Genomic DNA, 23,941 nt, shown 5'->3' with positions numbered 1-23,941 from the left:
AAAGATTTGTCTATTACACATACATACATACATACATATATCTATATATCTATATATACATCTATCTATCTATATATCTATTTCTATATCTATATATAGATATAGATATATAGATATATATGTGTGTGTACTGTATATCATACACACACACATACATACATACATATACACACACACACACACACACACACACACACACACACACACACACATATATATATTTTATTTTTTATTTTTTATTTTTTTTACATTTTTGCTTTATTCGAAAGTGACAGACCCATGTAACTAAAATAACTGCAATATAATTAAAATAAAATAGCTAAATTGTGTTGGAGTAATGTAATCAGTGAGTATAATTCACACCAATACTTTCACATACATTAACTTTTTATTAACACAAGTACTTTGTGTTTGAACATAGTTTGTGTTACCACTGCCCACTATTCAACTTGAATAAGTCCAATGTGTCTCTTTTTATCCAGTCTAAGGTGGAATACTGCATTACTTGGATACAGTGTGCATCAGCTGCATAATTTTTAATGTTAACATTAATATCCTATAATTAGGATATTTATTTCCCTGTACTTCAAATATGTACAAACGTGCACTTTTTGAATCTTTTCCATGCACATTGTAAATTGAATTTAAAGTTAGAAGTTCTGTCGGTGGATGCGGTCCTGTTCCATCTGAGACTTTGCCTTCTTTTTCAGAAGCAAGATGTGTTCAGCAAACTCCCTGACAGCTCCCATTCCTCCAGGACTGTGGCAAATATATTTAGCAGCATTGACTGCCACCACTGGGGCATCTCGAGGTACTGCACTCAAACCTGCAAGGTTTAGACACACGACATCTGGTTCATCATTACCTGACAGGAGAGAAATGGGGAGAGAAGAGGAAAGTTGAATAGAGAAAAAGAAATATGACTCACATTACTCAATCTATTACTCCATTTCCATAAAGATCCTTCACTTTAAACTAATGATGCACTAATGTGGTTGATTTAGCCCAAAATAAAGCTTAAAATAACCAAATAAATATTACATAAATTAATGTATTATTCTAATCCTACAAATGGTCATGACAAATGTAATAATTAACTGTTCTATCCATATATTCATTGGTGTGAGCACTATGACAATAAGCTACAATCCTTTTAAGATGGACTGGATTCAAGTAAAACCATGCTGCTTTCTTTTTTCCCATATTGATGTATAACAATCACGGGTACAACCCATGCTTTACCCATGTAAGCCACCTCCTTCCATTCCAGCTTCCTCTCCTCCAACATCCCCTTCACCTCTCCCAGAATCTCCACTCCTGTCTGCCGCACCTTGCAACCTGTTTTGTGGGCCAGTTTGTCAGACAATACCTTGGTCATTAGGTCCTCAGTAGTGATCAACAACACCACCTGGGGGAGAATGCAAGGACAGCAGTAGTATTGTGCTCCTGGATAATTTGAAACTTCTACTCATGATTTATTTTGGAATTCAGGGTGTAACAAACTAGGCAAAAAAGTTCTGCACCGCTTTTTCAGTTCATTTCTCCCCTTTATTTATACCCAATAGTGTTGTATCTTATACCGTTGTAAAGCCTGATTCATCGTCTTTCAAATGAGATACAACTTGTAAAGATCCTGCATTTCTGGAATGAGTGACACCGGTAATTGTGTGGGAAGCGACCAATTTTTTTTTGACAAAATCCCCTGCAATATTTTTTCAGTTTATCATTTCTCCCATTTAACAATACCGACTGGTGTTGTCTTTTATACCGTTAGAAAGCCTGATTAGTCCCCTTTTCGATGAGAAATAAGTTGTAAGGGTTGTCAATCGATTGGTATGGCCAACATGGCTAAACATGTCCCCTCCCCCCCTTTTTGAGGGGGGGGGGGGGGGGGGGGGGGGGGATACAACACTATTGGGTATAAATAAAGGGGAGAAATTATAAACTGAAAAAGCGGTGCAGAACTTTTTTTGCCCAGTATAGCTTCCATAAATAGCAATTTAGAACAGAGAATAGAAATGTGTGTGGGACAATCATAATCCGTTGCTAGCCAGAATTTATAAGGGGTGTTACTTCCAAGAAAAACATGTTGATGATGTCTCTCCTGGTACAAAACAATGGCTGCCTGTAGCTTAGATGAGTGCAAACTTTATTTTGTTATGTATATAGCCCTTCATCACAAGCATATCTCAAGGGGCTTTACTACAAAAACAAGTCACATAGCCAGGTTTACCCATGCACTTTTGAAGTTTTTTTTTTTTTTTTTAAACTTGGTCTTGACAGACAGAGGGTTTCCCTCACTAGGACAGCTGAGCATGGAATACATGTCAGGACAAACAATCAAATGGACAGTTACATGGAAACATGGACAGTGATAATGATATAAGAAACAAATGAGGCAACAACGACATGATATGGCAGAGAAAATAGGCTATATTTAGCGCCAATGTCCAGGGGCATTGTCTATGCAGGGGAGAAAAGCAGTGTCAGAGATGAGACACTAATAACCATAGAAGCTGGGACATTGTCTTTACCTGCTGCTTGGTAGGAACATTGTACCAAGGATGGAACTAGGGCCTACACTAACAGCCACAGAAGCTAGCACAGCACCTTATCCAACTGCCAGCTAGAAGCACTGCAACTCTGAGAAAGAACAAACAAATCGCTGGACAAGCACCCAGTGTTGAGGGAGAAATCGGAGTCAGACGCCAGTAACAGCCTTGCAGTACACACAGCATACATGGAAACCGCAGCCAGAGTCCTGGTTATTATTATATGTATCAGTTTATATAGTGCTAATCTCTCTAGCCTACGTGACCAGGCACACATCACCCCTCCCAAATGATCTCCCCCTGGCCCTTTTACCGGGGCCAGAAACCTAAAGCAAAGCCCGGCTCTTGACCAAAAAGGTTGAGAGATGGACAGAGAGAGTGAGAGAGAGCGAGAGAGAGAAAGAGAGAGAGAGAGAGAGAGAGAGAGAGAGGAAAAGTCGGCCAAACGAACAAGAGAACTGGCCGATTCAAAAGGTGATCAAGCTGAGCTGAATAGACGGATGGATTAACCAAACTTGACCTGCCAAAGCAAATAAGTACAAGTTACGCAAAATATGGCAAACTTAGAGACAATTCTACAAGAACGCAGGAACTTTCGCCAAAACTTAGACTCGAAAAGAAATTAAGGATAGTATCAGTCACCAAGAGGAGTGTTCAAGACGAGAAAATGTCAGGATTCATGAAGTCAAGGAGGGAGCAGAGAAGAACGCTCAATCCATGATCACATTCGCCGAGACCCTCTTTTTTTAAGATTATTTTTTGGCATTTCTGCTTTATTTGACAGTCACAGTAGAGATAGACAGGAAAGGCAGGAGAGAGTCCTGAAGTCGGATTTGAACCCCGGTTGCTGCGTTCAGGACTAGGCCCTGGTACATGGTGCGCGCGCCTTACCAGTGAGCCACCGGGGTGCCCTGGTCAAGACCCTCTTAATAGACAAACTAGAGCTTCCTCAGTCATTGGAACTGAAAATTGAGAGAGATGATCGTGCATCGGCTTCACGACCACCAACCAACTCCCCACCAAGATCTATCGTGGTGAAACTACTAAGCTACAGAGATAATGAAGAGCTAGTCAAGGTAGCATGGCAGAAAAAAGGCTTTATGTTTGAGGGAAGGAGAGTCTTTCTGTATCATGATTATGCGCTGTAGATATCGAGGAGACGGAAGGAATACATAGATAGCTAGATAGATAGATAGATTTACTTTATTGATCCCAAACTGGGAAATTCCCACGTTACAGCAGCATCAATAAAAAACATAAAATAAAATTACAAAGTATATCACAGATTCTTGGGAATTTGGATAAAACAGGTTTTAATTTTGAAAAAAAAAAAGTGCGTTAAATTACAAAATCTGAAGGTATATCATTATAGGCCAAGGTCTTGGCTGTTTAGCAATGTACCGGTGCAACCTCCTCATTTTGCATTTTTTTCATAAAATAGGTTTTTCCAGTTATTAGGCTACTTTGTTTTTGTCAACACCGTCACCGTAATGTTTTTTTTTTTTTTTTAATTTGAAAAACATATTTTTGTATTAAAGAGACTATTACTTTAATAACTCAACAGCACCAAAGAAACATATTGTAAGCATATTCATTTAAAACCAATATAACTGCCTCTGACGGTGGTGACACTAATCTGACGGTGGTGACAGTGGCCTCATTACAACATACATTTCCAAAATTTATACCACTCAAGTCAATGGCTTCTTGCTTAACAACTTTATTTAACTATTTGGTACAAAAAATAAGAATCCTGAGCACTGTTATAAGCATTTTTCAGACTTCAGTCATCACCGTCAGACAGAAAACCTGACGTCAGACGGTGGTGACAAAAACGTACTCTTTCACATAGTAAGCATGAGTTGTTCACATTAGCCAGCTTGTTTTCGCCCTGTTGCTACCTACATCAGACCTCTTATACATTTATTCCATAATCTAATTTAATATTTTTATACAGAAGTGACAGTGTTGACAATTTATGGTTGTGACAGTAGCAGTGTCCAAAAATATGAAGAGATTTAAGAGAAAATAGAAAACTTCCAGGAGCCTGGGCGGTCTTGAAGCGTGCAGTAGAGCTGAAGGTTTGAAAAGGGGTCCTCAGGAATGTAACTGACCTTGTAGTTTTTTTTATAATTTTTTAAAAAATATATATCTGACGGTGGTGATGAATATCTGGGACACATTTTGAGCAACCACAAAATAATAGTAAATATTGTTCAAAACCCATTGTTTGTAGTTTTTAATACATATTATGATGTACTCTTTCATGTGGTAAAGATATCATTCAATGAAATTATTACTTTTTGTTGTTTTAATCAAGTTGAAATGATTATCTCCTATCCGAGGACAACTGGTTTTGTAGGCCATGGGCCAACATATAATCATTAAATTAATACAAATTAAAAATAAACCTATGAAAAAAACTTACAAATGTGCAAAGGACCCCCTGATTATGCCCTTGATTCTTTTTATTCATTAAAATGTTGTAAAATCCAGCAGAAATAGCATTTTTCTTAGTGGGACATGATTTATCCAAATTCTCAAGAATCAGTGATATACAATAGAGACTAAATATACTAAATATATACAATAAAGACAATAAAGACTAAGTATATACAATAAACTAACCTAAGAATATGAGATGTTGAAATGTGAGATATACCGATGGTAATAATAAATATGAAATATGAAATATACAGATAGTAGATAGTATGGCACAGAGTAAGCTTGAAACCATGAAGCCAAGAAACCAAGTGGCAGAACCCGATGCCCGGTACTGGGATTCAGGAACTGTCAGACTTGATTCGGCCCCATGGAATCACCACTCCCAATGAATAAACAGTTAAGGTGCTGGGAGATGGATAATAAATAAACAGTTAAGGTGCTGAGTACTGGATAATAAAATAAACAAGTCAGGTGCTGAGTAGTGGGTTAATAAATAAAACAATTAAGGTGCTGAGTAATGGAGTGTTAAAAACAGAACTATACAGCAGAGAGTAGTGAGTCTCTGTCAGACAGGTGTGAGTTATTGTACAGTGTGATGGCTTGTGGCAGCAATGATTTCCTGTATCTGTCACATGGAAGCCAAGAAAGTACTGAGGGAGAAGAAAAAACACTTCCAACACCGTTTCCAGCCAGACTTCGTGTGTTTTATGAGGGAGAAATGGGCAAATATAACACAGCAGAGGAGGTGACTAAAGACATGGTGGCGAGGGGTTTTCAAGTGACAGTCGTCAAACCAGTGGAGGACTGGATGGAGAAGATCAAGTGCCTAACCTGGAGTCAAGTCAAGACTGGGCAAGGATCAGTGGCAGCAAAACTTGGTACAAAGACAAACTGCAAGCCTTCAGGAGAATCGGCAGTTACTGAAATGGTTGACAGGACTTAGAGGTGTAGATCGGACTATTATTTGTTTTTGTTTCTATACCAAAAGGACTCAAGAAGACTTAAGGTGAGGTATAGACAGCGTACTCTGTGTTTAGTCTTGAAAATGAATCTCTTCCACCAACATTTAATGAAGCAGTTATAGTAATGATTACAAAGAAAGGCAAGGACCTGGAAGAGGTTGGAGGATACAGGCCTATCTCTCTCCTTAATGTGGATGAGAAAATATTGGCTAAAATATTAACTAACAGACTAAGCAGGTTTATGAGCACGCTGATGGACCCAGATCAATCTGGATTTATCCCTGGTAGAAATTCTTTTTCCAATCTTAGACACCTTTTTAACATAATGTATCATTCTAAGTTTAGTATAAGTGATCTTGTGGTCATCTCTCTTGACGCTGAAAAGGCCAGGTAGAATGGTCTTACTTATTTGCCGTGCTGAACAAATTCAATTTAGGAGATAAATTTATTTCATGGATTAAACTTCTGTAGAAAAATCCCAAAGCTCAAATATTAACTAACAGAATGTTATCCCCACACTTCAGTCTGTTTAGTGGCACAAGACAGGGTGGCCCCCTTTCGCCGCTACTGTTCACGCTGGCTATCGAGCCCCTTGCAGAATCAATTCGTACAGATTCATGGCTTTATCACTATATGCAGACGACGTTCTGTTATTCATTACCAAACCTCAATGTAGAATCCCTGTTATACTGGATAAAATAAACTTGTTTGGAAGCTTTTCAGGCTAAAGGATTAATTGGACCGAAAGCGAACTAATGCCTGTTGGGTTACAAGATTTATCTTTCATACAAAATTTCCCATTCAGAATTTCCTCTGAGACATTTACCTATCTTGGAATTCAGATTACCAAAGAATTCTCTTGTCTCTTTAAGGCCAATTATCCACCTCTTCTGGCCAAATTACAAGCTAATATTCAATTTTGGAGATCATTTCCTATCTCCCTGACTGGTAGAACTAATACAATTAAAATGATATTCCTTCCTCAGCTGCTGTACCTCTTCCAATGCCTCCCCATGTTCTTGCCCAAAACATTTTTCAAACATTTAGATTCTATCATCCTTCCCTTCATCTGGGATTATAAAAGTCATAGAATTAAAAAAGCTCACCTCACCTCACCAAAACGAAATGGTGGCCTGGCCCTCCCTGACCTCTGTCTTTATTATTGGGCTTCCAATATGTAAACAATTTCAATGCGGTTAGACAACCTAGCTTAACCCCATCATTGATTACAGCTGGAACAAGATCTATGCCGTCTATATAGTCTGGGTGCAGTGATCCTAGCCCCAGTTGCTCTAGATAAATCTATTTATAATGATAACATCATTAATAGTATGGTCAGAATATGGAAACAAATTAAGACACATTTTGGGATCTGTTCACTCTCATTCCTGCTGTCTATAGCTGGGAATCCTTCATGCACTCCATCCAGGCTTGATACTGTTGTTTTTTACAGTGGAGAAACCTTGGTATCTTGGTATAAAAAATGTTGTGCTGATTCAGGTCCACGTGTTAATTTTGCTCATGTAAAAAAAACTGTGTACAACTAAAGACATTATCATAATGCAGGTTAACTCTCCAATTAAAAATCGGACAATTAATTGAATCAATTTACTGAACAAATACCTATTAATTTTAAATGGATGAACACTTGATACTGATTTTTCTTTTTTCTTTTTTTTTTTTTTTTAAATCTTTTATATTAGTAGTAGCTAAATCAGCAACAGATAAAAGACAAAAGATTTTTTGAATGAAGAAGCCATATACACTCTGAGGCCTCTTTATTAGGTTGACCTGTAAAATCTAATGCAGTTCAATGCAACAGCTCTACCTTAAATTCTACCTTTTAACAAAGTTTACAATGATCATAATGTCATTTTGACATTGTAAAGATTGTGTAAATTTAATTTTATGTTTATTATTGAGGTTGTAGTTTGCACAGGTCTTGTACTGGACTACATTATATTGAGAGATGTTTCTAAAATTTTTCCTGAGGAAAAAATAATAGAAACACCTCTCAATAAAATGCAGTCCAGTACAACAGCACCACTACCCATGAGCTCAATGCCAACCATATAACTGAATTAACACCTCTATTACTGTGACAAAAATAAAAACTGAGCATAATAGGTGTCATAAAAGTAAACTATGGCAGAGCAGTCTTATTGGATTGTATTAGGTTATACAGGTGAGTGTATATTGCCTTTATTGTTAGTTAGCACAAACTTAAAAGAACCTCCAAGTGAATTTAAAAGCTTAATAACTAAATAATTTAGTAATTTAATTTAATAATTTAGTAATTTTGCAATCAAATATACAATTAGTAGACTAATCGTTTCAATAACTGATGACTACCGGACTATCAAAATAGTTGTTAGTTGCAGCCCTAGTCATATCTATCTATCTATCTATCTATCTATATACACTATATTGCCAAAAGTATTCGCTCATCTATCCAAATCATTGAATTCAGGTGTTCCAATCACTTCCATGACCACAGGTGTATAAAATCAAGCACCTAGGCATGCAGACTACTTCTACAAACATTTGCGAAAGAATGGGTCGCTCTCAGGAGCTCAGTGAATTCCAGCATGGTGCTGTAATAGTAATGTAATAGGATGCCACCTGTGCAGTAAGTCCAGTTGTGAAACTTCCTCGCTACTAAATATTCCACAATCAACTGTTAGTGGTACTATAACAAAGTAGAAGCGATTGGGAACGACAGCAACTCAGCCACGGAGTGGTAGGCCACGTAAAATCACAGAGCGGGGTCAGCGGATGCTGAGACGTATAGTGCGCAGAGGACGCCAACTTTCTGCAGAGTCAATAGCTTGAGACCTTTAAACTTCATGTGATCTTCAGATTAGCTCAAGAGCAGTGCGTAGAGAGCTTCATGGAATGGGTTTCCATGGCCGAGCAGCTGCATCCAAGCCTTACATCACCAAGCACAATGCAAAGCATCGGATGCAGCGGTGTAAAGCACACCGCCACTGGACTCTAGAGCAGTGGACACGTGTTCTCTGCAGTGACGAGTCACGCTTCTCCGTCTGGCAATCTGATGGACGAGTCTGGGTTTGGTGGTTGCCAAGAGAACGGTACTTGTCTGACTGCATTGTGCCAAGTGTAAAGTTTGGTGGAGGGGGGATTATGGTGTGGGGTTGTTTTTCGGACGTTGGGCTCGGCCCCTTAGTTCCAGTGAAAGGAACTCTTAATGCTTCAGCATACAAAGACATTTTGGACAATTTCATGCTCCCAACTTTGTGGGAACAGTTTGGAGATGGCCCTTCCTGTTCCAACACGACTGCGCACCAGTGAACAAAGCAAGGTCCATAAAGACATGGATAAGCGAGTTTGGTGTGGAAGAACTTGACTGGCCTGCACAGAGTCCTGACCTCAACCCGAGAGAACACCTTTGGGATGAATTAGAGTGGAGACTGCGAGCCAGGCCTTCTTGTCCAACATCAGTGTTTGACCTCACAAATGCACTTCTGGAAGAATGGTCAAAAATTCCCATAAACACACTCCTAAACCTTGTGGAAAGCCTTCCTAGAAGAGTTGAAGCTGTTATAGCTGCAAAGGATGGGCCCACATCATATTAAATCCTATGGTTTAAGAATGGGATGTCACTCATGTTCATATGTGTGTGAAGGCAGCCGAGCGAATACTTTTGGCAATATAGTGTATAAATATATGTATATACACATAGATAGATAGATAGATAGATATAGATATAGATATATTGATACTGATATACAGTACAGCCCAAAAGTTTGGACACACCTTCTCATTCAATGCGTTTTCTTTATTTTCATGACTATTTACATTGTAGATTCTCACTGAAGGAGTCAAAACTATGAATGAACACGTGGAGTTATGTACTTATGTGAAATAACTGAAAACATGTTTTATATTCTAGTTTCTTCAAAATAGCCACCCTTTGCTCTGATTACTGCTTTGCACACTCTTGGCATTCTCTCGATGAGCTTCAAGAGGTAGTCACCTGAAATGGTTTTCCAACAGTCTTGAAGGAGTTCCCAGAGGTGTTTAGCACTTGTTGGCCCTTTTGCCTTCACTCTGCGGTCCAGCTCACCCCAAACCATCTCGATTGGGTTCAGGTCCGGTGACTGTGGAGGCCAGGCAGGGCCGGGTCTACGCAGGGGCAAGAGGGGGCCTGGCGCCCTCAAATAAATGTTGTGCCCCCTCAAACTAAATCCCCCAAAATATATTCAGTTAGACATGGTAAAAGGTGCTGGAGCACAATGCCCCCTCAACGTTTGTGGCTGCCCCCTCATACATGCCTGGCTAGACCCGGCCCTGAGGCCAGGTCATCTGCCGCAGCACTCCATCACTCTCCTTCTTGGTCAAATAGCCCTTACACAGCCTGGAGGTGTGTTTGGGGTCATTGTCCTGTTGAAAAATAAATGATGGTCCAACTAAACGCAAACCGGATGGGATGGCATGTCGCTGCAGGATGCTGTGGTAGCCATGCTGGTTCAGTGTGCCTCCAATTTTAAATAAATCCCCAACAGTGTCACCAGCAAAACACCCCCACACCATCACACCTCCTCCTCCATGCTTCACAGTGGGAACCAGGCATGTGGAATCCATCTGTTCACCTTTTCTGCGTCTCACAAAGACACGGCAGTTGGAACCAAAGATCTCAAATTTGGACTCATCAGACCAAAGCACAGATTTCCACGGGTCTAATGTCCATTCCTTGTGTTTCTTGGCCCAAACAAATCTCTTCTGCTTGTTGCCTCTCCTTAGCAGTGGTTTCCTAGCAGCTATTTGACCATGAAGGCCTGATTGGCGCAGTCTCCTCTTAACAGTTGTTCTAGAGATGGGTCTGCTGCTAGAACTCTGTGTGGCATTTATCTGCTCTCTGATCTGAGCTGCTGTTAACTTGCGATTTCTGAGGCTGGTGACTCAGATGAACTTGTCCTCAGAAGCAGAGGTGACTCTTGGTCTTCCTCTCCTGGGTCGGTCCTCATGTGTGCCAGTTTCATTGTAGCGCTTGATGGTTTTTGCGACTCCACTTGGGGACACATTTAAAGTTTTTGCAATTTTCCGGCCTGACTGACCTTCATTTCTTAAAGTAATGATGGACTGTCGTTTTTCTTTAGTTAGCTGATTGGTTCTTGCCATAATATGAATTTTAACAGTTGTCCAATAGGGCTGTCAGCTGTGTAGTAACCTGACTTCTGTACAACACAACTGATGGTCCCAACCCCATTGATAAAGCAAGAAATTCCACTAATTAACCCTGATAAGGCACACCTGTGAAGTGAAAACCATTTCAGGTGACTACGTCTTGAAGCTCATCGAGAGAATCAGAATCATACTTCACGGTGGGAACCATGCATGTAGAGACCATCCATTCACCTTTTCTGGGTGAAACCAAAGATCTCAAATTTGGACTCATCAGACTGAAGCACAGATTTCCACCAGTCTAATGTCCATTCCTTGTTTTTCTTGGCCCAAACAAATCTGTTCTGCTTGTTGGTTTTCTTTAGTAGTGGTTTCTTAGCAGCTATTTAACCATAAAGGCCTGATTCGCACAGTCTCCTCTTAACAGTTGATGTAGCAATTTGTCTGCCACTTGAACTCTGTGTGGCATTTATCTGGGCTCTAATGTGAGGTGCTGTTAACTTGCGATTTCTAAGGCTGGTGACTTGGATGAACTTATCCTCAGCAGCAGAAGTGACTCTTTGGGCTCTAGTTTCCCGGTGCAGCGCGGGGTGGCGCAGTGAGGTGAACCCCGCGCAGAGCTAGTTTCGACCGGCGAAACTTGAGAGGCGGACAGTGTCCAAGTTTTGCAGACCGAGGTGCACCGAGATGGGAGTGGCGGCGCAGCGGGGGGAGGTGCTGACAGATTCAGCTTGGCGCAGTGACAGTTTCGTGCCAAAGGGCGTCGCCGAGGTGCGCCAAAAGCTCGCCATCTGAAACCACGTCTACTTTCTGCGCAAGGCGGAGCGGAGCCGGCGCAGTGGAAGTTTGGCTGACTGCCGCACATTACCAAAACCTCACAATCAGCACAAACGGTGCCAATCTCCTTTGATCTGACATCAGTTGTGACGGGACAGTTGATATGGAGATATATGTATGTGCTGATTGTGATCGTAGCATTGAATAGTGTTTTTTTCGGTATTTATTGCATTGTTCATGTGTCTGACATTCCGGAAGCCTGCCTGTGAGGTTTTGGTGACGTGTTCGCACTGCTCGCCGGTCTCTGCTCCGTGCCTGTCTCCTGAGCTCTGCTCCACCTGCGGCAACAGACCTCCATGTCAGTTGTGTAAACTTTCATTACGCCTTCACGCAGCACATTTTAAAGGCAAGGACAGGGGCTCATTTGATTGGTTAAATGTGAATCGGCTGTGTCAAACCCACTCCACGCCTTCTCTCCTCCCCTCCACCGGTAGGAGGGATGGCGGAGTACTTGCACCACTGAGAACGGCGTGCCAAACTTGGAAAATCCGCCTGGCCACACCCAGTTGGTGAAGTGCATCTGCGCTATGCCCCCGCCTCGCCAGGTCTGCGAAAGTAGACCCCTTGGTCTTCCTTGGTGCTGCACAGGAGTGGTAAGTACTCCTGTGCAGCACCTCTCCTCCCCCTCCCCCTCTACCTCCTCCTCCACTGAAGACACCAGCACCCTCCCCCGCATGACATGCCAGGTTAGGAGACAGCTGGAGAGACTCCACCAGAGGAAGGCTGCAGGACCTGATGGTATCAGCCCCAGGATCCTGAGGACCTGTGCCAGCCAGCTGTCTTCTGTCATCCAACACCTCTACAACCTGAGCCTGAGTCAGGAGAGAGTCCCGGTGCTGTAGAAGACGTCCTGCCTGGTTCCTGTCCCGAAAAAGTCGACTCCATCGGACCTCAATGACTACCGACCAGTTGCCCTCACATCTCATCTGATGAAGGTGCTGGAGAGGCTGGTCTTGGCCCACCTGAGGCCGCAGGTGAAGGAGTTGCCAGACCCTCTACAGTTTGCCTACCAGCCCCATTTGGGAGTTGATGATGCCGTCATCTACCTGCTGCAACGAGCTCATATGCATCTGGATGGTGGTGGCAGCATTGTGAGAATCACATTCTTTGATTTCTCCAGTGCTTTCAACACCATCCAGCCACTGCTGCTGGGTGAGAGGCTGCGGGTGATGGGTGTCGACACCTCCATTGTCTCCTGGATTACTGACTACCTGACAGGCAGGCCACAGTTTGTCCGTCTGGGCAGTGTTCTGTCTGACGCGGTGGTCAGTGATACAGGAGCTCCACAGGGGACTATGCTGTCCCCTTTCCTTTTCACCTTATACACCACAGACTTTCAGTACAACTCCGAGTCATGCCATTTGCAGAAGTTTTCTGATGACTCAGCTGATGTTGGGTGTATAAGTGAGGGAAGGGAAGGGGAGTACAGAGCAGTGGTGGATAACTCTGTGGAGTGGGCTGGACGCAATCACCTGAGGCTGAATATAAGCAAGACCAGAGAGATGGTGATTGACTTCAGGAAGAGGAGGACGGCTTCACAGTCAGTGTGTATTCTGGGAGAGGATGTGGAGGAGGTGGAGGACTACAAGTACCTGGGCGTCAACATCAACAACAGACTGGACTGGAAATCCAACACCGAAGCTGTCTACAAGTAGCTGGGCATCAACATCAACAACAGACTGGACTGGAAATCCAACACCGAAGCTGTCTACAAGAAGACTCTACTTCCTGAGGAAGCTGAGATCCTTCAACGTGTGCAACAAGATGTTGGAGATCTTCTACCAGTCTGTTGTGGCCAGCGTACTCTTTTTTGCCGTGGTTTGTTGGGGGAGCAGCATCGGAGCCAGTGACACCAACAGACTCCATAAACTGATCAGGAGGGCTGGCTCCGTGATTGGCTGCAAATAGGACACTGTGGAGGCTGTGGTGGAGAGGAGGACACTGAACAAACTGTTATCTATCATGGATAACCCTGATCACCCTCTCCACTACACACTGGACAGACAGCGGAGCTCATTCTCCAACAGACTGTTACAGCTCCGCTGTCGAAGGGACAGATACAGGAAATCATTCCTGCCAAAAGCCATCACACTGTACAATAACTCACACCGGTCTGACAGAGACTCACAACTCTCTGCAGTATAGCTCTATTTTTAACACTCCACTACCCAGCACCTTAAATTGTTTGCTTATTTATTATCCACTACTCAGCACCTTACTTGCTTGTTTATTTTATTTTATTTTATTATCCATCACTCAGCACCTTAACTGTTTATTTATTAGAAGTGGTGATTCCATGGAGCGAAATCAAGTCGGACAGTCGCCGAATCCCAGTATCGGTCTGAAAAACATTTTCAGACCGACATCTTCCACAACACTAATTGGTCTGCAGTCTGTAGCCATCCACTTCGCCATGGCATTTGTTAGCTTCTCTTGCTTTTGTTTATCGGTACTTCTCCCAAACACTGCATTAAGTGTGGTCTGCCGAAGCCTCGCTCCAATCTCAGATTCATTGAATTGTTTGGTGATGTCTAGTGTGTTTGGTATTTAAGTGATATTTTAAGCTTGAGGTACTCCGGTGATAAGAAAGTTCAGCTTGGCAGTGGTTACAAATAACCTTGTTTCTGTCATATCCGCCATCTGGAAGAACTTTAAAATGAAAATGGCCATTTAAAAGCTCCGTGGCTTTACCTGTCTCCATGTCTGCTTTGGTTTTCCCGCGTGTTTTTCTTTCCCGGTTCCGCACATAGATGTATTACGTTTCCGCAGCAGCCAGCGTTCTTCTCTTTCTTCTTCTTCTGTTTGAACGGCGGCTGGGCTGGCAGCCAGCTCATTGGTGCATTACCGCCACCTACTGTTCCAGAGTGTGAGTCTAACCCCTACACCGCAGCAGCCAGCAACAGACTTTTACAAAATAAAAGCATGTGAGCAACATGCGTTAATGCGCGATAAAGTAAATATCTGCGTCAATAGTCTAATGAAATAATGTGATAATAACACGTTAACTTGCCCAGCCCTAATATAAATATATATATGCACATGGAGAGAGAGCGAGAGAGAGGGACAGTGATTCGTCGTTCCACAGAACACATTTCCACTGCTCACTGGCTTTCATCACCCAGCAAGCTTGGCATTGTACTGGGTGATATGAGGCTTGCATGCAGCTGCTCGGCTATGGAAACCCATGCCATGAGGCTGTAACTCATGCTCCTTTTCTTTCTCTTCCTCATTCCACATAACCAATATCCTGCAAGAGATCTTGCTGTCTAGCCTCCTGAGGGGCTTCCAAATCCAGTTATTCCATCAACATCTAAAGTTTTGCTTTATGTAACTTAAGTAATCGTGCATGTATTACACTTCTACAAACCCCCAAATTGGGGGGGTCTCTAAAATATGTATTGACAATGTGCACTTTTTTCTTCCATACAAAATTTGGCAGTGACAGCCTTTCTGAAATATCATACCCCAGAAGGATTAAACACACTCTTTCTAACTTAGATGTCATAGAGTGACAATAGGAATACTACAGAAAGATCACAGGCAACTCTGTGTATGTGCGTATTGCAGTTACTAGATGAATACCACAGAAATATTACAGGTTGATTTATCCACTTAAGCAGACAACTCTCTTAAACCTGCTGGAATAATTAAATAATTTGAGCCGGAGTGTGATTGGGCGGGGCCTGTAAAAGATGTGAAATGCATTTTCAGTAATTGACAGCACATTAAAATGGGGCTGGAGTGACCAAGAATGTTTTCTTTTTTTAAATACCTGCTGCCTGTTAACACCATTTTATTTTTATTTTTTGTGTGGAAGGAGGACTAGCAAAGTAAGAATTTCATTGTACGGTGTAACCGCCTGTTTTACTGTGCATATAACAATCACAATCTCTCTTAATCTCTCTGTCTCTGAAGTTATACATGCTTATCAAGAGGAAAACTGAATTAGAGACTGAAAGAATGAGAGTTTTATCGTCGTATGCACAGTAAACTGTATTAGTTACTGTATTGAATAAACCACCATTTCCTGATTGTTGGATTCCCCCATTCCTTTCACCCTCTTTTACCCTTGTGCACTTCATAGGTCGCTATTAGTTGATCACCAATAGCACCTTGATCCCACCTCCACTCGTTTACCTGATTTGATGCAACTGTCCACTCCTATTTAAGCTGCTGCTGTTAGTTATTGTTTGTTATTTTCTGATGTCCAAATCCTTTTCCTTTAAGTGTTAACACCAAGAGTAATTTATTGTGTTCATGTGCATTTTTTAAGAATCCATATTTTAATCTCGTGTTGCTTAGTCTTTCTTTGTTTCCCCAGATCCCTGTGTTTCCTCAGATCCACCTGAAATTTCACCAGCCCATGTGTGTCTGTTTTATTTGTTCTTTTCCTTTTTTTTTTATTATGCATACTAAATCAACATTCACTGAATCCTGCATATTTTGGGCATTTCTTTCCTCGCATCCTAACCGATGCACAATGATGATAGTCACCATTCAATCCTGAATTCAGCAAACCACACCTATTTTATAGTAACACCTTACAATGAAATTCCTACTTTGATAGTCCTTCCACATAAAAAATTAAAATAAAATGGCTTGTAACAGGCATTTACCAAAAGGAGACATCCCTACTCTGCAGCCTCATCCGACTTTTGACATGTTTCACATCTTGACATGTTTTTTGATGTTTCACAAATTATTATAGGCTTGACCCGATCACGTTGGTTCAGGCTCAGATTATTTAATCAACCTGAACCTGACATTTGACTTGAATATTTGCATGTGCAGGTGGGTGGGGAGTCTTCCACTGTCATGGCCCTGATGTGTGTCATAAATTACAGACCGGGTCAACAAAAAACAGAGGATGGTGAAATGAATGAGTACACAGTCTGTGTTTTTATTCATTATACAGCTACTTTGTAGCAGACATGCACTTCAGCTTGTATTTGATCCATCAGCTGACAGTTCAGCTGCCGGGAAGAATCAGGCAGGAGATTTTTTATATTAAAAAAAGTGCCTCTCCGGCCAGTGTCGGAGGTGTTGGGCACCATAGCAGCCCCATTCAACTCCCATGCAGTTGAAGGCTCAATTAGGTCCGCACTTTGAAAATGTCAGCTGCATACACTATTTGTGATGGTAAAATTGTCTTGCAAATATTAATTACCTACTTTTTCTACAGTTCTCCTTGTTTGGGAAATGTATGGTAGCTGAGCACGGAGTTGAGCCTGGCTAAAGCTTATATTCTGTGTGACATAGCAATGATAGGATGTCCTGCTGTCCTTACATCTTTGAAATGCAACTGTTTCACAAGCTTTGAGCTCATTATTAACAAAAAGGGCAATTAAAAAAAAACATTGAAAAATCAACTTCACAGATGACTGAGATACAGCTTAGACTGAGTCACAACAGTCAGCTAACTGGCTTGCTATACATAGCAGACAGCAGTGGAAGTTGATACACCAGCTGAAATGTGAAATACATAGGAACTAGGGATGAGCGAGTACACCACTATCTGTATCTGTATCTGTTTAACCATCTACATTATCCGTATCCGTACTCGGAGTGGGCGGGCCCTAAACCGGAAGTGGGTGGAGTTTACGCCGGAAGTTGGTGGAGTTTGGCCGGAAATGGGTGAGGCTTAACCGGTAGGTTATTTTAAGCCTGAAATTGATACTGGTTGATCAGAAGTTGCTATATTTATTGTTTATTGGGAAACTATTTAAAGAACAGCCTCAGAAGCTTCAGATCAATGTTTTTGATCACAATAGTAAACAAACTATTTACAAAACAAGATTTTTATAAACACAGAACATGAATATTCTTAAGTGCATCAATGAATACAACACATGCAGAAGGCAATTATGAAGTACTAGAGACAGTGTATATAGATAGATAGATAGATAGATACATAGATACATAGATAGATAGAGATATATTTATATAGATATGTAGCTTAATTTGTAATATTTATACTACTAATATATTTATTTTTTATGAACTACAGTGAGAAAGTGTCAGACTCTCAGTCCATGCAGCCAAAATAAAATCAAAAGAATAATATAGGCTACTTTGTGTGTTCAGCTAATATGTGTGTGTAAGTGGTGTGTGTGTGTGTGTGTGTGTGTGTGTGTGTGTGTGTGTTAAGACTGTGACTCTGTACCGCGTCCGCTACGAGCAAAGTTTTCCAACTGACTTTATATCAGAAACCAGCCGGTAAGAGCGAGCAGACGGTAAAAAAAAAAAAAAAAAAAAGACCACTGTGTTGGCAGTGAGAGACACGATGCCAGTCGCATTCAGCCCCAACCCCTAACTCTGCTCAAAAGCAGCGCGTCTGTTACCGATCAAGTTTAGCAGAAACTCTACTGACTATCAGTGATTACAGACCGAGGGAAGAGCGAGCTGAAAACACCTGACCGCTACTGAAGAGAGACGCGACGTGAGCTGTCACACCTGAGTGAGTGACAGCTGAGGTTGTCCCTGTGTGTGTGTGTGAGTGGGGCACACGGCGTAGGGGAGGGTCGCTGTGTGTGTGTGTGTGTGTGTGTGTGTGTGTGTGTGAGAGCGGTGCACAGCTGTGTGTGTGTATGTAGGGGAGGGGCACTGTGTGTGACTGGCCTATCACACAACGTGGACACAGACAGCTACCTAATGAAGATTTTCATTCATCACGAGCACAGATATTGACTCATATTACTCGGATCATACTCATACTCGGCAAAAGTGCTATATCCGGATACCGGATACTTGTTTCAGCTGAGTATCCGGCTCATCCCTAGTAGGAACTTGCTGTGCCAATTGGGAATTAGCCCATGTGAACATGGGGCTGCAGAGTAGGGATGTCTCCTTTTGTTAAATGCCTGTCTTCTAGCTCCACTCCTAACTCTACACCTACCACTAATATTATGAAAATTTTGTTAAGACAGGATGCCCCATGATGAAGGCAAAAATATGTTTTTCTCTTATATTTTCATAATGCCCACAGCAATGGCAACAGCTATGATTTCTGTACAAGCAGAATTCATGTTGCCTTGTTATATTCTATGAAAGGTGTGCCCCAAGTAGAGCTCGCTAGCAAAGGATGTTTAATTGCCTAAACACCATTAATGGAAGCAATTAATCGTCAATTGCCGGAAGGAATCATCAATCGCCGATGCTATGACTGGTTGATTGGACGATGCTGCTGTACAAAGTGCGCCAGGCTAAATTACCTCCACTCCTTCTTTCTTCAGCATGCGGATTCCCATGGTGTCTCTGGTATTGACAGACAACATTTCCTCTCCAGACACAGAAAAATAGAGCTTTCCATCCGTTAAACATCCAGACACATTACACAACATCAGCCGAACCACCTCAGGCTTGTCCCGCCCAAAGTAGCCATACCTAAGGCAAGAACAAACAAGGTGAAAAAAGAGTAAGACTAGTGACATTCTTTAAACATTTTAGTTAAAAAATCTGAATGCAATCTATTAGACAATATAGTGCCCTGTACATAGTTCATATGGGGTGGGGGGGTTGGAGCAAGGGAGAGAGCAAACTCCTCATGAGAACTGTTAATTTTGTCAACAAATTTTTTGATGAAACATTGTTGCTGGTGACCTTTTTTTTCTCATGATGTTAGTGACACAATGACATTGACAAACTGCTCTGTGAAAACAAAAATTAAAACAAAATGTTTTGAAACCAACCGGTGTTGTAATGTGGAGGACCATATGTGCTAACTTTCTTTTGCAAATACAGTGGTCCCTCGTTTATCGCGGGGGTTACGTTCTAAAAATAGCCCGCAATAGACGAAATCCGTGAAGTAGTCAGCTTTATTTTTTACAATTATTATAGATGTTTTAAGGCTGTAAAACCCCTCACTACACACTTTATACACTTTTCTCAGACAGGCATTAACATTTTCTCACTTTTCTCTCTTGTTTAAACACTCTCAAAGTTCAAACCTTTGTAGAAAAATAAGTCCAGTATTAAAGAATGAACGCATTCTGTACTGTACAGGAGACACGGCACAGAGGAGATTGATTGACAATGGTCTACAGTCCCTTAGCCAATCAGGACGCAGAACACAATGTGCAGGCTCTCCCTTAGCCAATCAGGACGCAGAACACAATGGGCTGTTAAAAAAAAAAAAAAAGCATGCAAAATTGCACTAAAAAAATCCGCGAAACTGCGAGGCCGCGAAAGGTGAACCGCGTTATAGGGAGGGACCACTGTAGTTGCAAGTTTCAACTCCTCTCATTGTGAATCTTTGGTGTAAAGTTCTAAGAGTCACATTAGTTAAGAGGAGTCGTAGTGTTTATGGGGTTTAAAGTTGACATACTTGAGGCATACTTTAATAGTTGTATTGTTTCATGTGTAAGGTTAATACAATGTTAAGAATGATGCTCACTTTTATAAAATACTGTAAAGAGAAGGCACTATACATTAAATCAAGCAAGGGGACTGTCCAGAAGAATAAGCCAAGAAGCTCAGAAAATGCAACAGCAGCGTCAGAATAGTGTGCCTCCTTCTGTACCTCCTAGTGCATGTGTTTGTGAGTGTGTGTCACCTGAGAACCCTCTGTTCTGCTACAGGCCAGTCGATGTCCACATCAATGTCCACACTATACTCTGGCAGCATCTCATAGTAGCCTATCTTACCACCCTGAAGAAAGAGGAATGGTGAGACAGAAGGTGGAGAAGAAAAAAGAGGAACATTTCAAAAAATGACAGCAACACACTAGTTATCATGTTTCCCACACTAGAGATGAAACTAATTTATTTTAGTTTGGCAAAGTGGCTGCACTTAAAATCCCACTTTGTACAGCCAAGGAGATACAATAGATAAACATAAATACTGTAGAGGTTTTTCAGTCACGTGGTTTAGGTTCCATATCACGGTGTTGTTCTGCCATCTTGCAAGTCAATCAAAACAACTGCGCTATCGCTAAGCCTAGCACAAAGTCAGAATTCTGGCATCTTTATGACCGGTCTTTCTGTGTTAGATGAGTTGAAAAAACGTCATGACTTGACTGCCTGTTATTTGACAAAGATATTGTCTGTCTGATTTGTACCAGCTGCAATGAAGTCTGTTTTGTTCACTTGTCAGTCTGCAGGTCACTGCCTTGTAACACTAAGTACAGTGATATCTGCAACAACTGGAGTTATTCTCCATCTCGGTACACCAAAAATTTGGTATTGTCCAATTCTTGGCCCCGGCTGATTATCACAGCTGATATTCAAAATGTTCAATACTTGATATCAGAATTTTGATTTACATGATGGCTGATACAAAAACCGCTTAGATGCTGCCTCTCCATCAAAAATGCTTGCCTTAAGGAGAGAAGGGCTTCAATTTTCATTTTAGTTTTACTGTAATGTTCTAGGCAAGCTAACATAACTAAAAGCCCTGCAGCCTCAGAATAAAACTCTGATAGTTACAAGGATACAAGGAAGTTTATTGGTCATTATACAACAGACTGTATAATGAAATTAAAATGTCATTCCCTCTTGATTGATTAATTGATTGTATAAAGAAATAAAATTATTAAACATGGAGGAGTGCAGATGGTGCATTCAGTAGTCTCACAGCCTGACAGAAGAAGCTGCTCTGTAGTCTGGTGGTACGGCAGCGGATACTTCTGTATCTTTTGCCTGACGGCAGCAGGGTGAGCAGGCTGTGGCTGGTGTGGGTGTTGTCTTTTAGTATCCTTTTGGCTCTGTGCAGGCACCTCACCTCCCCGATATCACTGATGCTTGGTAGATGGGTACCAATGATGTTTTGGGCAGTTTTAATCACTCGTTGCCAAGTCTTCCTGTCCTGGGCCATTCACATCCCATGCCAGTTTGTGATGTTTCCAGTCAGGATGCTTTCAATCGCTCGTTTGTAGAAGTTGACAAGAACTTGGCATGGGAATTTTGCTTTCTTAAGTTTCCTTAAGAAATACAGCCGTTTCTGAGCTTTTTTAACCAGGGCAGAGATATGTGAAGTCCATGACAGGTTCTCTGTTATGTTGATTCCCAGGAACTTAAAACTGCTCACTTGCTCCACCTCAGCTCCACTAATGTAGACAGGGTTGTGTGTCTTCGCCTCCTTTTTTATAAAAATCAACTATCAGCTCTTTGGTTTTGCTGACATTGAGCAGTAAGTTACTTTCTGTGCACCATTCTGCAAGATGGTTGATTTCCTCCCGATATGAAAACTCATCATTGTTGGAAGTCTGGCCGATGATAGTGGTGTCATCCGCAAACTTCACAATAGAGTTCTCTCCATGTTGGGGGTTGCAGTCGTAGGTGTACAGCATGAACAGGAGGGGGCTGAGCACACAGCCCTGGGGGGCTCCGGTGTTGAGCATTAGAGTGGAGAGGAGAGACTGCCAATCCAAACTGACTGGGGTCTGCTTGTGAGGAAGTCCAGTATCCAGTTGCAGAGAGTGGCACTGATGCCCAGAGTGTTCAGTTTCCAATCAGCTTCACGGGGGAGATTTTTTTACAGTTGGTTTGACCCTTTTTGTCAACTGGATGTAAGTAGGCAAGAGAAGCAAGGAGATGTGGTCTGACTGGCCAAAATGAGGACGAGGGAGGGCTCTGTAGCTGCCAGGAACATTGGTGTAGACATGGTCCAGTGTGCTGTTTCCTCTGGTGCAGATGTGGACGTGCTGGTGGAATCTAGGCAAAACAGTTCTGAGGTCTGTTTGATTAAAATCCCCAGCAACAATAATAACAGCATCTGGCTGTTTTGCCATGTGACTGCTGATGACCTCATACAATTCCTGGAGTGCACTTTTTGAATTTGCATCTGGTGGTATGTAAACAGCAGTAACAAACACACTGGTGAATTCTCTAGGCAGTAAAAACTCAACATCAGGTGAACATTTTCTAGTTATTCTAGTGTCCAAGAAAAAATGATGTGGCCTTTGCTGTAAGGGCTACCAGACTTTGTCCAAATGGAAAATTCTGTAAATTACTCCTGAATATTTGAAATTGGTTGCCTCATTTCACAATCCTTGGTTAAATTTGATGACAGCCTAGCAGCCTATTATATATGAGTCCATAACTAATAGACTATACTAAGTTTATTACCCTTTTCAATAGTTAGAAATTGTTAAACATATGATTAAAAAGATGGCAATGTCTTAAGACATGATAAAAGAAAAAAGAAATGAAAAGAAAAAGGCTGCAGGCCTATTGGTATGGATTTAAGTTAGTTATGTTGAGCATGACGCATATCTTAGTTGGGTATTGCCCATTCCAAACCACCTTATCCCACTCTTGCTCTACAGAGGCAGAGAATCAGCTGATATCACTGTATAAGATGTTCATAGGTCCATGTTTGTATATTTTATGTGACCTCAATGTTGTTGAGGATGAATTTCATTTTGTATTTCATTGCCCCTTATACTGTGATTTGAGAAATGTTTTGTTTGAAAGGACCCAGATGAAAAATCCTGATCTCTTTTGGCTGTCTGAAGCTGATATGATGAGTTGGTTTTTTAATGTGGAGATTTTTGTTTTGGCGAATTTTATGGAAGATGCTTGAATTCTCTGAATTCTCTGCCTATTGCTCTTTCAGCCTATAATGCCCCTTTTCCACCAAAAAGAACCTCGTGCTAGTTCAGTGCTGGTGCTAGAGCCAGTGCTTAACTGGTTCCAACAAAGAACCGGTTTGCTTTTCCACCAGCCAAGAGCCAAGCGGAGCCAAGTCAGAGCCACGTCATTACGTCAGCGTAAAATGTGATCACGTGGGTGTGCAAGACACTCACTCGGAATCACAATAACAAACATGGACGACCCATCGTAGCGATGCAAGTACTGCTCGTGTGTTTACAAGCCTACATTGCGGTCCAGAGGCGAAAAACGCAATCATCGCTGGCTAGCCGTCGTATTCGTGGTCGGAACGAACGACGACTACGTTTAGCTATATGTTTATAGCGTTCGCTGTTCCCGTTTGGGTCTGTAACCCCGCCCACCAATGACGTGGTGGGTCGCGTCATCGGTTCTTTCTCTGGCCCCTGTTTAG

The 23,941-nt window shown here is 41.7% G+C and overlaps 1 protein-coding gene across 2 annotated transcripts in view; it reads right to left on the bottom strand.

The window, feature by feature from the left end:
- Positions 1-355: 355 nt before the first annotated feature.
- Positions 356-23,941, bottom strand: part of LOC115366774 (N-acylneuraminate cytidylyltransferase-like) — a 71,957-nt gene continuing 48,371 nt past the window's right edge. For both annotated transcript variants that reach the window (XM_030062395.1, XM_030062394.1), the window contains 4 exons: positions 20,493-20,587; positions 19,153-19,324; positions 1,243-1,408; positions 356-865 (listed from right to left, as the gene is read on the bottom strand). In XM_030062395.1, the coding sequence (XP_029918255.1) occupies positions 651-865; positions 1,243-1,408; positions 19,153-19,324; positions 20,493-20,587 (648 nt within the window). In that variant the 3' untranslated portion in view covers positions 356-650. The remainder of the gene's footprint in view (positions 866-1,242; positions 1,409-19,152; positions 19,325-20,492; positions 20,588-23,941) is intronic.

This window comes from Myripristis murdjan, chromosome 10 (assembly GCF_902150065.1).
Source record: "Myripristis murdjan chromosome 10, fMyrMur1.1, whole genome shotgun sequence".
In the NCBI taxonomy this organism is placed as follows: Eukaryota; Metazoa; Chordata; class Actinopteri; order Holocentriformes; family Holocentridae; genus Myripristis; species Myripristis murdjan.
This window is presented reverse-complemented; position numbering and strand designations above follow the sequence as displayed.